Here is a 15,904-nt window from a genome sequence, read left to right on the forward strand (position 1 = left end):
TATATAAGCCTCGGCAGGCACCGTCGCCGTCTGCGCTTTGCTTCTGCTGGATCTGTGCATCCGTTCGGTCTTCTCGGTCTGCTCGGTCCGCTGTTGCGTCGCTGCAATCTCTCGCGCCCTCCCCTTGCCACTCGGGCTCGCTGTCTATCGAGCTCTCGCGTCCGCATCGCCCAGCCACTTTCTGCTGCCCTCGGCATCCAGCCCCATCCAGTTGCCCCCACATTCCGCCATGTCCTCCCGCCTCCTTTCCAAGCAGATCGCATCCAGTAAGTACTCTGCATCTCGCTGATGCCGACCAGAGTGCATGCCACGCTCCCTTGGGGCTCAGTACCGGGACTGGGTGTCGATGCGTTTCGGCCAGCAAGTCCCATTCGGCATTCCATGCCATTCGCCATCCGCCATCCGCAATCCGCAATCCGCCTTGGCTGACAGCTGGAGGTCCCGTCGCGCAGTCTGGTGGTCCCAGCCAGCCAGCTCCTTGCACATTGCCACCTCTGGGACGACTGGCACTCACATGCTGCAATTCACTCCCTGGCTGCACTTGTGAATGGCATGCCAGACCATGCGCGGTGGATTCTCCAGGCCCGTCGTGCTGCTCCCATGAATCTCGCGGCCCTGTCCAAGAAGCCGCTGTCTCCGTCGCCGCTGTTTTTCTCAACGCAGCGACGAACTCTCGACCCGGCTCTCGGTCGCCCGTCGTTCCCATCGCGATCGAATCGCGACCTCCACACTCATGTGGCCTCCGCAACGTCGCTACATCCTCTCTTTGCCCTGCAACGGAACGCTGCCGAAAAGCCGCCGACACCGGTGCAGCCTGTCCAGGCCGTAGCATCCACGCCAATTCCCGGCGTTCCTCCCAAAGCCAAGGAGGAAAGCCCTGTCGAGAAGGCCATCCGCGATGCCAAGGAAGAAGAGAGCGTCGAGATCCAGGCCAAGGCCCAAGAAATCATCAACAAGTTCAACCAGCCCGAGGAGGCTGCCGCTGCCGCTGCCGCGGCTCCAGCTCCGGCCCCCTCCGCCGAAGTAGCTGCCCCGGCCAAGAAGCGGACTATTTGGGAGATCGTCAAGGCCGAGGCCATCCACTACTGGCACGGCCTCAAGCTCCTCGGCATTGAGGTTGCCATCTCGTCCAGACTTGTCATCAAGATCCTCAACGGACAGAAGCTGATTCGCCGAGAGATGAGACAGGTATTTTTGGCCAACGGGCTTTCGCAAGCCAGGCGCAATCCAGGCGCAGTCCCGGCTCGCTGCGCTATCTCTCTGTCCGCCAGCGAACCAGCCCTTCTCGTTTGTCAGCCGCAACTCGGGTAGCACAGAGGCTTTCTGGTCAACGCCCGAGTCGCGATCCTCCTGTACCTTGCTCCTGACCCTCCTGTATCTTGTTCCTGTCCCTCATGTATCTTGCTCCTGTCCCTCCCAGCTCCAGCGCACCGTCGGCGATATGGTCCTGCTGATCCCCTTCCTCGTCATGGTCATCATTCCATTCGCCGAGCTTGCCATTCCCTTCCTCATCAAGATCTTCCCCAACATGCTCCCGAGTACCTTCGAGAGCAAGTTCCAGGAGGAAGAAAAGAAGAAGCGGCTGCTCAAGGTCCGTCTCGAGATGGCCAAGTTCTTGCAGGACACGATCGAGGAGGTTGCCGTCTCGGGCTCCTCAAAGTCGACCGCTGCCAAGGAGTTCAGCCAGTTCTTTGCCAAGGTTGGTCCACAAGTCATCTGCGACGCAGCGTGCGGGAACCAATCGACTTTGGGAGAGGCTCGTATGATGCAGCCAACACTATTGGAGAGCTTGAATCGATGCAGTCCGCATCAGTAGAGAGATGCATGCCCATCGCCCATCACCAGAGCCATGAAGTTTTTTTTGCTCACCTTTGCGTTCCCGTTGCCTGGGCCTCGCTCTTTGTCAGTATCGCAACTCTGGCGAGATTGCCCCGGCCACCGAGGTCGTCAAGATTGCCAAAAAGTTCCAGGACGAGCTGACGCTCAACTCGCTGTCGCGACCGCAGCTTGTCAGCATGGCTCGCTTCTTGAACATCAATGCCTTTGGCACCGACACTTTCCTGCGCAACCAAATCGACCGCCGGCTAAAGTATCTCAAGGAGGACGATAAAGTGAGTCCCGTCTCGGCTGCCCTCTCTTTGTTTTCCAGAGGAGCGGGGATGCTCTCCGAGCCAGCAAAACTATCTGTCGGTCGCGCTTCTGCACAAGCGCTCGCGCGTTGTTCAGTGGGAACTAACTCGGTCGGTGGCTATTCATCCGCAGGTGATCGCTTCCGAAAAGATCGAGTCGCTCACTATCCCTGAGCTTCAGCAGATCTGCCAGTCCCGCGGCATCCGCACCATTGGCGTCTCGCCCGCCCGCCTGCGAAGCGAGCTGCAGCAGTGGATCGATCTCAACCTCAACCACCAGATCCCGACCTCCCTCCTGGTTCTGTCGCGCGCCTTTATCATCTCCGAAAAGATCCCGAGCAGCCCCGAGGACTCGATGAAGCAGAGCGCAGAGGCTCTCCAGGCCACACTCTCGGCTCTCCCCGACCAAGTTCTCAGCGAAGCGGCGTTGAAGGTCTCGCAAGCCTCTGGCACGGCCACCTTCAAGCAGAAGCTTGAAGTTTTGCAACAGCAAGAGGAGCTTATTGCCGATGAACTCGAACAGAACGCGGTGGGTAGCGCTCTTCTCCCGTCTCTCTCTTCCCTCTACTCTATCCCCGCGGCCTGCTCTCCTTGCCGAGCGTTATGCAACAACCCTTTGCGCTCATGCCCAGTCCAGCCCAACTCAACTCTCCATTCCATTCCATTCTGCTCACAGGCTGCTGCAGAGTCCGCCAAGATTGTCGAGCAGGATAAGCTCGCCAAGGCAGCACAGCCAGCGGTTGCTCCAGCCGCCACTGTTGCTGAGGCCGCCGCTGCTGCTGCTACTGCTACTGCTACTGCTACTGCCGCCGCCGCTGCTGCTGCTGCTGCTGCTGCTGCTGCTGCTACATCGGCCCCGACTCCAGCCCCAGCCCCGGCTGCTGCGGCCACTCCCGCCGCTCCTGCTGCGGCTCCAGCAGCTGCCCCTGTGCCCCCTGTCTCGGCTCCCGCCCCTGCTCCTCCCGCTGCCGCAACGGCTGCCCCGGATCTCCAGGCCGCTGCGGACGTCAAGGTTGACGAAATCTCAACCGAGCAGCTGCAGCGCCTGGGAGATGCGCTCAAGACCATGGCCTCCGACTCTGCCCTCAACGACGTCAAGGAGGAGCTTGGAATGCTCAAGGAGGAGCGTGAGGAGTTCAAGGAAGACATCGAAGAGCTCAAGCAGGTTACCCAGGTTGAGGCCCCCAAGGCCACCTCGACGGTCGGTCGCCAGGTCGATAAGATGATTGCCTCGCTCGAGAAGGAGCTCATCAAGTACGATGCCGAGATTGGCAGCAAGCTCAACCTGGTCAAGCCCAACGAGGAGGGCAAGATCTCTCTGGAAGAGATTGAGGAGGTCCTCAAGGTCATCAAGGACTACCCCAACGACGACCGCGTCAAGCACATTGTCAAGGAGCTTGACGTGGACGGCGACGGATTCGTTTCCATCGCCGAGGTCCTCGTCCTGGCACAGGAGCATTCCAACAAGGAAGGCTACGGCGTGGTGCTCAAGCAGGTCAAGGCCGACAACATGGCCAAGGCTGCCGCCGCTCCCGCCACTCCTGCCCCTGCTCCTGCTGCTGCTGCTGCTGCTGCCCCTGCTCCTGCTGCTGGAGATGCCGCCAAGCCTACTGGACCGACATCGACTCCTTCGTCATGAGTTTGTCGGATGACGGCCCGTCTTTGACAACAATGGGGACAGACTATCGCTCCAGCCCACAACTTTTCTCTCCTCCTCCTCGTCCTGCCATGCTCCGGCACTGTTTTGCTCTTGGTCAAGCCACTAGATGCTGACGTACGCTTTCGTGCTAGTTACTTTATTTTGCGATTCCATACTCAAGTTCGAACACCCAACACCCACTCTCCCACCACCACCGCTATCGCCACGCGCCCTCATCTTCTCTCGTTATTATTACTATTTCCTCCCTCCCCCCCCATCTCTTTCCGTTAACGCTCTCTCCATCTGCTGAATGCGGAGGAGTTTTTTGATGGTTTCCTGCCACATCGACCCATATCCTTTGTTTGGGATTCGATGTAAACCCAGGAGATGCAACACCGCCTCTATACGGTTTCTCAACGAAACAAACCTGTCCCGCCGTCGAGTGCGAGGGAGAGTGACAGCAGGGCGAGAGGAAGGTGAGAGAAGAACGGGACGATGGGGACAGTGGCGGAGAACAATGAGAACAGCCAGACAAGTGCCCGAGAAATCGCCTCTCTCCCATCCCGGAGACAACGGCCACGGATCCTGGAAGCCTCGTCCCATGCTATCGGTGCAGTGTCTCCAACAAGAAACAGGATGAACTAGCCCCCCTCCCTTCTTTCAAAGCGACCAAGCTCTCGTTTGCACCCGCCCCTGAGACACATGATAATGGTGTTGGTTGGGCCACATTGAATGGCCCCATGCGTGTACTTAGGTGATACCCCCCAAATTAACAACGGAGCTCAATGCCATCAAAATCCAGGGTGTGGCTCGCGCTTGTTTCCTCAAACAGAACTAGATAAGTATGTCAGAAAGAAGGAATGAAAGGAAAAATTTTACGAATGGATAGCTATGGAACAATATCGAGCCCCGCCTCTCTCCGTGCCTCCGATGGCTTCGGCCCTGGGTGTCGAGGCTGGTGGTGCTCGGTGGGGTGCTTGCATCAAAAACAGACGATTATTGGGTCGCGAAGGACGCGGGGGAGCCAGGCGAATAGCAGTCGGAGGGAAGGAGGAGGGATGAGATCAAGACGTGGCTCCGTCACAATGATGTCAAAGAGCAGTCTCGGGGAGATCCCCCTCAATTCAGCTGGTTGATTCTTCAGTTATTTCATGTCGATGATTCATGTTCGTGGTAGTATATGTGGATCGATAGCCGGGATGAGCACGGTGCGGCCGGCCCTGTGAGACCAGCTTGTTCAGGGCCGAGTCGACTCGGGAGAGACCCGCGGGAGGGTTGAATTAGCCGGCATCGGCTGAGGTAGCGAGGGGTGCGAGGATCGGCGGACGCTGGGCGGTGGGCTGGTTATGGTGCAGATCAGCCCCTTGGTGACGCAGCGAGTGCATGGGAGGTTCTCACAGCACTTTCGTCTGGACTTGCGGCAGTGATCGCAGGCGCGCGCAACCTGGTGCCTCTTGAACATCTTATTGGGAGGTTTGGTCAGACCCGAATCGTCGGGAGAGCCAAAGGCACTCAAATCGGGCAGGATCGACGGCGACTGGGAGTGCCCGTTGGCACTCGGTCGTGGGATCGGCTCAGCACTCTTGTGCATGTCGCGGCGGATCTTGGAGCTCGGCGGGGTGACCGAGATCGGCATGCCCTCGCGCTTGGGAGGTCTCGACGGCATGTTGGCAGCAAAGTGCTTGGCTGGGTGGTTGAGCTGCAGCGAATCGTGACGGGGCTGGCCCTGCAGCGAGTTTTTTACCGGCAACGACTTGAGAATCGGCCGCATGGGTTGGGCGCCGACCGGAATCGGTGTGGTCATGTTTTTGGGACCCTTGGCAGTGTCATCCTTGAGGTTTGATAACACCGGCTGCGGGGCGAGATCCTCCGAGGGTGGAGAGCCCTCCTTGGGGTAGATGTAGGCCTGTGCCGCCGAGTTTACCACGGACTGGTACTCCAGACGATCAGGGGCCTCGGCAGGAATGTGCATGACCTTGCTGTACTCGAGGCGGTTTCCAGAGTTGTCGGACAAGTAAGAGTCTTCCGTTGGCGTGGTAGCAGGATTGTAGGGAGCAGAGCGGAATCGGAGGTGTGCGTTGGACACAGGCTGGCCCGGAGCCATTGACTCTTGGAAGGACCGATTCATATGATGGGGATCGGTCGCGAGAAGATGCGAGGAGTGAGGATGGGGAGGGTGCCCCTGCGGATGGGCAGGGTGCGAGAACGGATGGTGGTGGCAGCCATTGCAGTGGTGGTGGGAGCTCATCTCGACAGGGCTCTGGAAGAAGGCGGGGTTGGAGCCCTGCGTATCGTGAATGAACATCATGCCGCCCTCGGCTGCAGGAGCAACCGGGAGCGAGGGGTATCGGGCAGGAAGGTGAGCAGCGGCACCACCAACCAGGGCAGAGGGGTTGACATACTGCGGGTGGCCGTACGTCTGCGAGTAGGGCGTCGTATAGCAGGAGGGCGGATAGGACGGGATCTGGGAATAGGGAGAGTGCGTGGCATAAGGGCGATAGTGCGAGTTGGCGGTAAAATGCGGGGGCTCGACGGATTGCGGGTCGGAATAAGACATTGGACCCGTGGCCATGGCTGTTCGCCAGGACGGTTCGACGGGCTGGTGGAGGTCATGGGAGCCCTCGATCTCCTGGGGCTGGCCAGTGTTATCTTGGTCAGCGGTGGGGAGAGGGGCCTCGGTGGGCTTTGACAGCGGGCTTTCGTTTGGGGTTGCCATGGACATGGCATCGACCGAGCCGGAGACGTTGTTGTGAGAGGGCAGCGGGTTGGCGATGTACTGATTCCAGAAACTTGCGTCGTCCGAACCAGCAGAATACATGGCGACAGAAAGGCGAAAGGACGGCTGGGCTTGAGGGCAGCAAGTGTGCAAGGTGAAGGTGGAGAGCAAATCCACAGGTCAACCACCGGCGGGGAACGGCGTTACGAATACGAGCGAGGCTGTACAGATCAAGCCGGCGTTACGGATGGTACCGGCTGAGAGAAGAGGCTGGGTCGCGGACAAGCAACGGATGAGCGACAGACAGATGGAAAAGTGTGGGGGCAACAATCGGGGAGATGAGCCGAGATCAGGAGTGGGAACCAGCCGACAGGGGGGGGGAGCGGGCACAGGGTGATGTAGTGAGGATGTGAACGGAGCGCCGGGTCAGCGCTGGGCGAGGTGGAGACGCAAGATGGAAGGCAGGAGGAGTGGAGGGCAAGCGGGGGGAAACGTAACGGGCTTTAAAGGCCGGACGGAGCGGTGGACCGCCCGCTCAAATCGACGATACCGACGCAGTCGCAGTGCAGAGACGACCGCGGGGGATGGGACGGGGAGGGGTCAGGGAGGCAGTTGCTGCAGGGGGGACGAGGACGGGGGTGGGGTGGGCAGAAGCAACATCGGTGCAATGCGATGTGCATTGGGGAGGTCAATCGGCCGTGTAAGAGTTCAATCGGCGATGTGATCGGGGTTGTTGAGGCGGTTTGGGAGTTGGAGCGAGTGTTAAGTGCAGCTGAATTGGGTCGCATCGGAACGACGAGATGAGTTCTGCAGTAGCGCTGATCAACGCCGTCGGTTTGTCAAATCGGCCTGGTGGATTTGGATGTCGGCCGCGAGCGACTTGCTGCTCAGATCCGTTTTGGAGGGATAAGACCCGTTTCGCACACCGATGCGCCAGTGCTGTTCGGGGGATATGTCGTGGGCGGTGTTGTGCGGCGATCGTTACTTGCAGTGTTAAATCCATGAGCACTCGCAGCGTTCGCTCAGAGTTGAATCGACAGACACTTGCAGGGTGCGCTCGATCGCCCTCACTGCTCGCCACTGTCATCACTGTCATCACTGCTCCACTGTCATCACTGCTCGCTACTGCTCGCTACTGTTCGCCACTGCCTGCCGCGAGCCCCGTCGCCGACACCCCTCCGGATGTAATCGCTCCTGTGTCTTGCTGGTTGGTGCTTGCAGATTAGCTCCGCCCGCGTGTCTCCGCTCCGCTGCTTCCCTCCGCCCCTGGCTGCCCGGATTGTCCGCCGTCTCCGCCCCCGCCCGGCTGCTGCCCCGCCGTGCGGAGCTGTCGCTATGGCTCCCCGCCAGGCGGGGATTGTCGATTGCTTTGCGTTGCTTTGCGTCGCTTTGCGCTGCTCCGGCCGCCGAACCGCTTGCCGGGCCAAGCCGCCAGCGAGCCCCATCGGGTTCTCGCCCACCAGCGCAACCGACGCGGCCGTGGGCGGGCGTGGGAAGCCAGCGAGGTCGCCCTGAGTCAGCGCACCCGGGCAGCGGACCAGTGGCCGTCGCTGGGTGGCAATAAATCGGTATATTGGGCGGGGCTGTCTGACGGGGCCCAAGGGATTCGCTCGGCTCGAAGCGGACCGCGGAGGATGGCGGCCCGGCGAGGCGGTTCCGTCTGGCGGTTTGGCGGCCAAAAATGTGCAGCCCAAGGATACCAGATCGATCGCGAGGCAGCATCGGCCATGAGGCAGCATCGGTCATGAGGCGGCTCTGGCATCCACAAGCAACCTGCGAATGCCATGGAGGATGGCTGCCGTCACCGAGAGCGAGATCTGCATCTCTCGCGTGGCACTTGCGGTTCGCTCATCGCTTGTCAGAGTACCTCTGGCTCCATCAAGCACCTCTCCGGCTGCCCCTGTCTGTCGTCCTCTACCCCCAAACGCTGTCGGAATCCGAAAGCCTGCCCTCTCGCGCCCACTCGACCATCGGGACCATCGGGACTATCGGGACCATCGGGACTGCTGTCCGCGAAAACCCTGCAGCTCGCTCTGGACCAAGCGGCCATGTTTCTGCAATACAGCCAAAGGACAACGGACACTCGACTGTTACGGCTCGCGAATGGCTCAATAGCCGATAGTACACCGGCGACCCACGCCATTCGGCCAGCAAATCTTGCACAGCCAACGACCAGCATTCCGTCGCTGTTTGGGTGTCTGCCAAAACCAGGACGCACGGTCACGTGGTACTGATCCCGGTTTTCGTTGCCTCTTTGGTGCCTGGCCCGCATCAAGCCCAGATCCCATCCGATCCATCCGATCCATCCGGCTATCGGAGAGGCCTTCTTGCCCTCCATTCCCCGTCCCCGCCACATACCCGCCTGGATTGCTTGCACCCCAGCCGCATGAACACCTTCAACTCCACATTCCACGCCATCCGCTCGGCCATCGCGCAGACGCTCGGGCTGATCTCCAGCAGCGCTTCTGGCTCGGTTCCAAAGCTATCCCAGCGACGAGACGATCAGATTGCCGCGGTCGGATCCCAGAATATCGCAGCGGCCGTGCAAAAGGGCTCCAAGAGCCACTGGGAATATGTCAGCCTGGCCTTTAAATCCATCTGGGAGAGCTACATTGTAAGGTCATCGCAGGGGGTGCCTAATCGCCTTTGCCTATCCAGCCTTAGGCTCAGCGTGGTCTGCTTTCCGACGGCCTCGACTGCCAAGCCGAAAACGCACCCGCGACTAATGCACCGGCTCCTCTGTGCAGAAAGATGCCGAAGCTGAGAGCGACACGCTGTTCCAGCAGCTGTATACACTGCTGGATCTGTCGATATGGTGCTCCGAGCACGGTGGGTTCTATCGAGCATGCTATCACCGCCTCCTGCCAACTGGACGGCACTGGCTCGCTCATATCGGCTTGATTACAGTGCCGGCGGGGCCTGCGTCCTCGGTCCTCGGTCCCAACTCCTGACTCGCCCGGATTTCGATGCCGATCTATCCCTCTCCAGAATACGCCGATGCGGCCCTCTCGCTGAGTCTCCTCGAGGATATCCTCGACTCGGTTACGATCGATGGAGCGGAGCGTCTCCTGGACTACCTTGAAGCCCGACGGGATCGGCTGACGATGGTGCGAGATTTTTGGCTTCCGATATCGTTTGTGCGCTTCGCTTCGGTGCGAGGAACCCGGCGCCGCTTTGGCCCGTGCCAATAACACTTCGGATCCTGGACGGCTCTTTTGTGCACTCATCGATCTCATCTCTCATCCCTCTGCGTCCTATTCTATTGCCTCCCTTTGCTGGACAATGTGTGAATGCAATCTCCGATCAACGGGATTTATTCGTGCCTGCTTCTCAAACCGGATCGTCGCTGTATGCGCTGGATGGCTCATCGTGCACGATATACCCTTCGCGGTGTATCACGGTGCATTGTGCATGGTTTATCATGATGCATTGTGCATGGGCATGGGCATGCACTATCGCTCTCTCGCGGACTCACCGTTGACCCGTAGGGCATGGAGCCATCAAAAGGCAAAGGACTGACCCTGTTGCGAATGTGCAACGAGTATCTCAAGCGGCTTTCAAAGACCAAGCACACCGTGACTTGCGGGCGGATTTTGATCTTCCTGGCCAACGTCTTTCCACTGACCGAGCGATCAGGTGAGTCATTAAGGAGCCCTCTCGTGTCTTATAGGCGGCAGGGCAGTGCAGAGTGCTTTGCTGGGTCCAGGACGAACGCAGTCCCTGATCATATCTCAACCCACGGTTGGAGCCGATGGACCTGAAACCACACCCTCTCTCACCATGCCTTGCAGCATCAGTTGTCATAGCGACGGCCGACAGCAAAAGTTACTGACTGCGAATGCATCTCCTCCCACGATTCGCTGCTCACAGGTGTCAATCTCAAGGGCGATTTCAATGTCGAGAACTTGACCCATTTTGAAGACCTGACAAGCAGTGGTTTGTCGATGGATGTAGATTCGGATGAAGCCGAGCAAGGTAACGAGCTGCACCACATCCACATCCACATCCACATCCACATCCACATCCACATCCACATCCACATCCACATCCACATCCACATCCACATCCACATCCACATCCACATCCACATCCACATCCACATCCACATCCACATCCACATCCACATCCACATCCACATCCACATCCACATCCACATCCACATCCACATCCACATCCACATCCACATCCACATCCACATCCACATCCACTCATCTCACGACCACGTCACCCTGCACCCTCCTCCTGCAATCCACCGCTTCACCGCAGACAAAAAGATCGACGAGCTCTACAAGACGTTTTGGGGACTGCAAAAGTACTTTTCCAACCCGATACTGCTCATCAATCCCGACAACTTTGCCAAATTCCAGCAAGCAACCGAGATCATCTTTACAGAGTTTGATCGTATCTTGCTCGAGATCGACGGTGTCGGAATGGACTTTCCCGGCTCTCGGGCCGACTCGAGCCAAGGCAAGCGCAAACGCGACGCCGAGCGAGCAAGCTCCGATCGCCAGGAGCACTTCTTTCCAAAGTTCCTCACCAGCCGGAACCTGTTTCAACTCGAGGTATGGCGGTCGCTACTACTACGCCATGGCTTGCAACATACATGCCGTATTCATCCCGCTAGAGCAATCGCGATCGCCATCTCCGACTGCCGCTCACTGACTCTGTCGTGACACCGGCTCTGCATCCACAACAGCTCAAGGACCCGCTGCTGAGACGGCAGATCCTCACGCAGTACACCATCGTGCTGCAGTATCTGACGCAGCAGACACAGAAGGAGAAAGAAAGGCTCCAGACCTACTTTGCCGAAAACCCAAAGGCGCAGCCAAACAAGCCCTTGCTGGGCCAGACGATCTCTTCCTTTGCCGGCGCCGCTGCGAGCACCTCCGGGGCGACAGCTGGCATCACAGAGGAGCAGGAGCGCTGGATCAACGACATTCGCTCGCGTGTCGCCAAGATGGTCGAGCGGATTCCGCCGCGTGAACGGTCGTTTGCCAAGTCACTGACGACGCTGGTGTCGCACGAAAAGCACTGGGTATGAGCCAGTCAGTGAGTCGGGAGGATGTCGGCTTGGATATTTCATCGTGGCAGCTTCACCCATACCGTTCCAATCGGCCATTTTTTCGGCGCCATTGCTGATATACGCTCGGCAACGTTGTCTGAGCAGATCAAATGGAAGAACGAGTCCTGCTTGTCGTTTGAGAAGGAGGCTTCCAAGGTCGAAGACGGTCTCCCGAAGCGGAAGCTGGAGGTATGTGTCCTGCCCGCCCGCCCGCCACATTGGCTGCTGCAGAATGACCCGATGCCTGATCAAGACAAAGCGGCAACAATCGCCAGTAACGATCCTCTGCAAATCCGGTACGGCGGCGCTAGGTCTCGTTGGCCACTCAGAAGGACAATATCGGCAATGCCAGACTCAACCGCATGTGGGCGATGGGTCGCGAGATGCAGCACACAATTCAGGACAAGAACCAGAGGTTTGTTTGTTTATCGTCTGGGTGATTGTGTCCGGGGTCCTGTTGGGAGGAGGATATCGAAAGAGATGTTCCGAGAATCGCTCTCCAGATCGAATCGAATCGAATCGAAATCAATCACATCATGTCAGAGTCCCCTCCCCGCCCACGGTGCGCTTTTCGCGCTTCTCGCACAGCCCATTTGCTGACCTTGACAATCCCTGCTCCTCGCTCGATCCCCCCCCCTACCAACCAAAATCGCGACAGAGCCATTGTTCCTTCGCTGGACCAGTTTTTTTACAGCGGCAGCGGCGAACTTGGAATCGATGAGCAGCTCGACGAGAATGGAGAGATTTCGGAGGACTACAAGAGCGAACCCCAATACTGGTGCCATAACAGCACGGTGAGCTCCTCCTCCGCCACCTCCACTTCCTCCGCCACCTCCACTACCTCTACCTCCTCCACCTCCTCCACTACCTCCATCGCCACCATTTGCTCTCGCACACGCTTGCACTCAATACTGTTCGTGATAGCCGTGACTGTTCCTGTCAAATCTGGGATACCAGCGACGTACTGACGAGCCTTGGATGTGATTTCGAATTGACTGCGCTGCTGGCTGTGATATCCAGGGATACAACTGGCGAGCATACCGTCTGGCACTGCGGCACCACGTCCACCTCTTCTCGTCGCTGCTGCCCAAGGACATTTCTTCGCCCAGCTATGAGGCACCCGACCGGGCTCTCAATGCGCGGCACCTGTGCCTTTCGTGGCGTCGCGATAAGCAGGACCTGAGAGCAGGTACGTTGAGCTGTAGGAGGAGGGCTTGGCAGCAGCGTTCGCCACAGCGCCGTAGAAACAGCGGCGTTCGCGGTGGCAGGATCGATATCGCAACGAGCCTGACGAAGCGGGGGCGGGCTGTATCCCTCGACCGTTGGTGTTTATTGTCTCATAGCTCTGGAGGAGCCGAAGGAAAGCCAAGGAACAGAGGACGACGCAAACCCAGAGGACAACAAGGACGATGTCGAAGGAGATATCGAAGGTGATCGTGAAGGCAGCGCCTCCCAACTTTCGAACGAGTCAATCCAAGACACACAGGAGATCCGCGACGACGATGAGGATCGCGCCCGTGTCGGTGACGACGAGGATGTCGACAGCCGGATCCGCAGCCCAGATGACCGAGCCGATGACATTGAAATGTACGATGGCGCCGCAGTCGATCGAGCCAGGAATGACGAGATGGAACCCTCTTCGCTGGACGAGTCGATCGCAGATATGGGTCAGGATGACCGCTCCGAGCGAGGATCGTCGGACGAGGCCATGAGCCTCCAGGAGTTTCCTGAATCGACGCAGGAGACAGAGCAGACCTTTGACAGCAGCGTCGACGACCGCAGCGACGATGCGAGACGCGACTATGATGATGACGATGGCGTGGGTCAGGACGATGCAAGCTCGACTGGGACAAAGGTAGGCGCGAGTGGGGCGAGGGGTGGAGGGGAAGTGCGGTGCTTGGACGTTTGAATGCTTGGACGGCTGTTTCTGTCGCTGCCCTGACTCATGTCGGGTCCAGCAGTATCCCGTCCGTGGTGTCGCGATGAGGTTTCATGCTTGTCTTCGTCTCACCCATGGTTCTGTCTCTTGGGGGTGCATCCACAGCGTTCCGAGCGTATGTCGAGCGACGCACTCCCCGAAGCCAAGAAGCAGCGATCGTCGTAGCAAAGTCGCTGCTCCGAGCATCAGAACATGATCGCTCCCTGGATGTTGACGCAGCTGTATCAATAAATATATATGCAGCTCACACGATGCGATGCGGTACCTGCAGCGGGGTCTGCTCTGTGGACGCTGGAGCCAAAGCACCTTTCTGCCCCCGCCGGCATTCATGGTTCGCCTGGCTCCAAGCATGGATGTCACATGATCTTGACCCAGCAGACCCATCGCTGTTTTCTCTCTGCTCTCCGGCCCGCTCTCTCGCCTCCGCTCCAGTCGCTTTATCACAGACCCAACGGCAAAGCGGCGACGGCGGTCAGTATCCTCCGCGCATCCAGCCCAGGAGTGATCTGCTACCGGCAGACGATACCAACGGCCAAATGAGCGGCCCAGATGCAAACGCCCGTCGGTTCCATCCCTACAACGATCGCTCAGGCGATCGATCTGGCTTGACCTCTCAGCCGAGGCCACCCAGAGCGCCCGGTTCTCAGCAACAACAGTACGACAAACGCCATGCTCCAGGCAACCCAGCCCGATCATCGTACCCTTCGGCTCCATCGCAGCACGACGACCCGTCCCATGCTCGCCCCAGGAGCCACCCAGACCAGCGCTACAGCTCCAACGACCTGCATACCGAAGCCAATCAGTCGCAAACATTGCCGCCCAGTCGCCGAGACTGGGATCGAGATCGAGATCGAGACCGAAACCGAAACCAAAGCCAAAGTCAAAGCCAATACCGAGACCGAGATCGAGAGTCTCGTCCGGATGAACGATATCGCCCGAGGCAGGAGCGCCCTGCAGATCGCAGCCGGCCCGACATCGGTGAGGATCGACGTCCATCACCCTTGTACTCTTCGTCGTCTTCGTCGACGTCGCATTCGGCGCATGGACAATACTCGAGGAACCCGAACCTGCCGATGTCTCCGAGCCGCTCCAGCCAACACTTTCAACCAGGCCGCCCGGTCACGACCAGTCCTGTCAACATGGGTCGTGCGGGCTTGCGGCCGGACAGCACCCACCCAGCTGCGTTTCATGGACGATCCATGCCTCGTGGTGACTCTCGCAATCAGCCAGGGGCTTCGCCAGCGCCGTTGAACACCAGAGGCCCGACCATGAGTCATAGCCCGGTACGGATCGGCTTCGATTACTCGACTCAACCTAGAAGACATTTGCCCTGCACTTACTGCGGGCTCCCGATCGGCGTCCCGGCTGTCCTCCAAGACCCGCGCGACTCCAAGGTGGTCCAGTTTGGCGAGCAGTACAACTCGTATTTCCGAGTCGTCCACCAGAGCGAGCCGGCGGCGCACCACCGATGCTCGGAGCTGGCGATGGAGTGGTTCAAGATGCTGGCGTTCATCAGCCCGACGACGCTCAACCAGCTGACGGCATTCATCGACTATCACGGAAGCGAACACAGCTTCCAGTACGACACGGTGTTGTGCTCAAAGATTGTGTTCAGCAAGGAAATGCAATGGTACGGCCGGCCTCTGGACGACTTTGTGCGGTCGATTGGGATGATCAAGAGGCCTGAGGGGCTGATGCGGACGTTGAAGGCCAACTGGGCAAACAAAAACGCCCGAAAGCCGGACGATCCGATCTACTTTCGGCCAGAGTCCAACGGGAAGATCGACACCCTGCTCGTGGACAGCGATATTGGGATCATGCTCCGGATCCTATCGCATATGCCGATGAAGGAGCTACTGAACTATCGACTGGTATCGAGGTCGAGCAATTACTTTGTGCGGTATCTGTCGCAGCCGATCTGGAGGGGTTGGATCGGATTCCACGGACTGATGCCATGCGGGTCGGACCACCAAGGAGATAGGGGCAGCGGGGGTTGGCCGAACGGGCGGAACGAGCAGCGACACCAGCATCAGCTGCACGGAAATCGGGCGCCAGGAGGTAGCCAACGCCCGATGACGATCTCGGAACTTGGCCAGGCCATCCGCAACGAGCGATTGGATCTGTTTGAGTACCTGAGACAGTCGTGGGGCAACGAGTCGATGCGTAATCGCATGAGAGTCCGGGATGTGGTGCGACAGTTTGAGAACTTGTATACGTGGAATAAAGAGCAGCTGGCTTGAAGAAGATGAATGCAGTGGGGGAGATGTGGTCGGAACACGGAGTGGGAAGGTGTGGTGGATTGTTTGACGAAGCAGTGCCGTTGGTGGCGTGTCCGAGCGAGCAGGCCTTGAGGCGGACGACAGCAGATACTTGTTGGGAATGCTTCTTGGGTGGTTTGGGAGGGAGTTTTGTCAAACGA

General features: G+C 58.8%; 4 protein-coding genes across 4 annotated transcripts; 3 read left to right on the forward strand and 1 right to left on the reverse strand.

Annotated features, from left to right (window-relative positions):
• Positions 1-52: 52 nt before the first annotated feature.
• BJ171DRAFT_454203 (LETM1-like protein-domain-containing protein) lies at positions 53-3,768 on the forward strand (the record flags this gene model as incomplete). Its single annotated transcript, XM_053108243.1, has 7 exons — positions 53-266; positions 560-1,188; positions 1,421-1,699; positions 1,908-2,111; positions 2,263-2,658; positions 2,806-2,886; positions 3,124-3,768. The coding sequence occupies exons 1-7, from the start codon at positions 230-232 to the stop codon at positions 3,766-3,768; spliced, it is 2,271 nt and encodes a 756-aa protein (XP_052971306.1). The 5' UTR covers positions 53-229.
• A 1,237-nt stretch (positions 3,769-5,005) lies between these two features.
• Positions 5,006-6,586, reverse strand: BJ171DRAFT_470907 (uncharacterized protein; the record flags this gene model as incomplete). Its single annotated transcript, XM_053108583.1, has 1 exon — positions 5,006-6,586. One exon carries the CDS (start codon positions 6,584-6,586, stop codon positions 5,006-5,008), a length of 1,581 nt encoding a protein of 526 aa, XP_052971307.1.
• A 2,154-nt stretch (positions 6,587-8,740) lies between these two features.
• Positions 8,741-12,043, forward strand: BJ171DRAFT_111543 (THO complex, subunit THOC1). Its single transcript, XM_053105454.1, has 9 exons — positions 8,741-9,098; positions 9,232-9,313; positions 9,473-9,591; positions 9,973-10,120; positions 10,355-10,459; positions 10,751-11,046; positions 11,181-11,519; positions 11,652-11,735; positions 11,858-12,043. Exons 1-9 carry the CDS (start codon positions 8,871-8,873, stop codon positions 11,984-11,986), a joined length of 1,530 nt encoding a protein of 509 aa, XP_052971308.1. The 5' UTR covers positions 8,741-8,870; the 3' UTR covers positions 11,987-12,043.
• A 1,871-nt stretch (positions 12,044-13,914) lies between these two features.
• On the forward strand, positions 13,915-15,815 carry BJ171DRAFT_485796 (uncharacterized protein). Its single transcript, XM_053109157.1, has one exon. The coding sequence runs from the start codon at positions 14,022-14,024 to the stop codon at positions 15,723-15,725; it is 1,704 nt and encodes a 567-aa protein (XP_052971309.1). The 5' UTR covers positions 13,915-14,021; the 3' UTR covers positions 15,726-15,815.
• Positions 15,816-15,904: the final 89 nt, after the last annotated feature.

This window comes from Polychytrium aggregatum (assembly GCF_025602895.1).
Source record: "Polychytrium aggregatum strain JEL109 chromosome Unknown BJ171scaffold_2, whole genome shotgun sequence".
Taxonomy (NCBI): domain Eukaryota; kingdom Fungi; phylum Chytridiomycota; class Chytridiomycetes; order Polychytriales; genus Polychytrium; species Polychytrium aggregatum.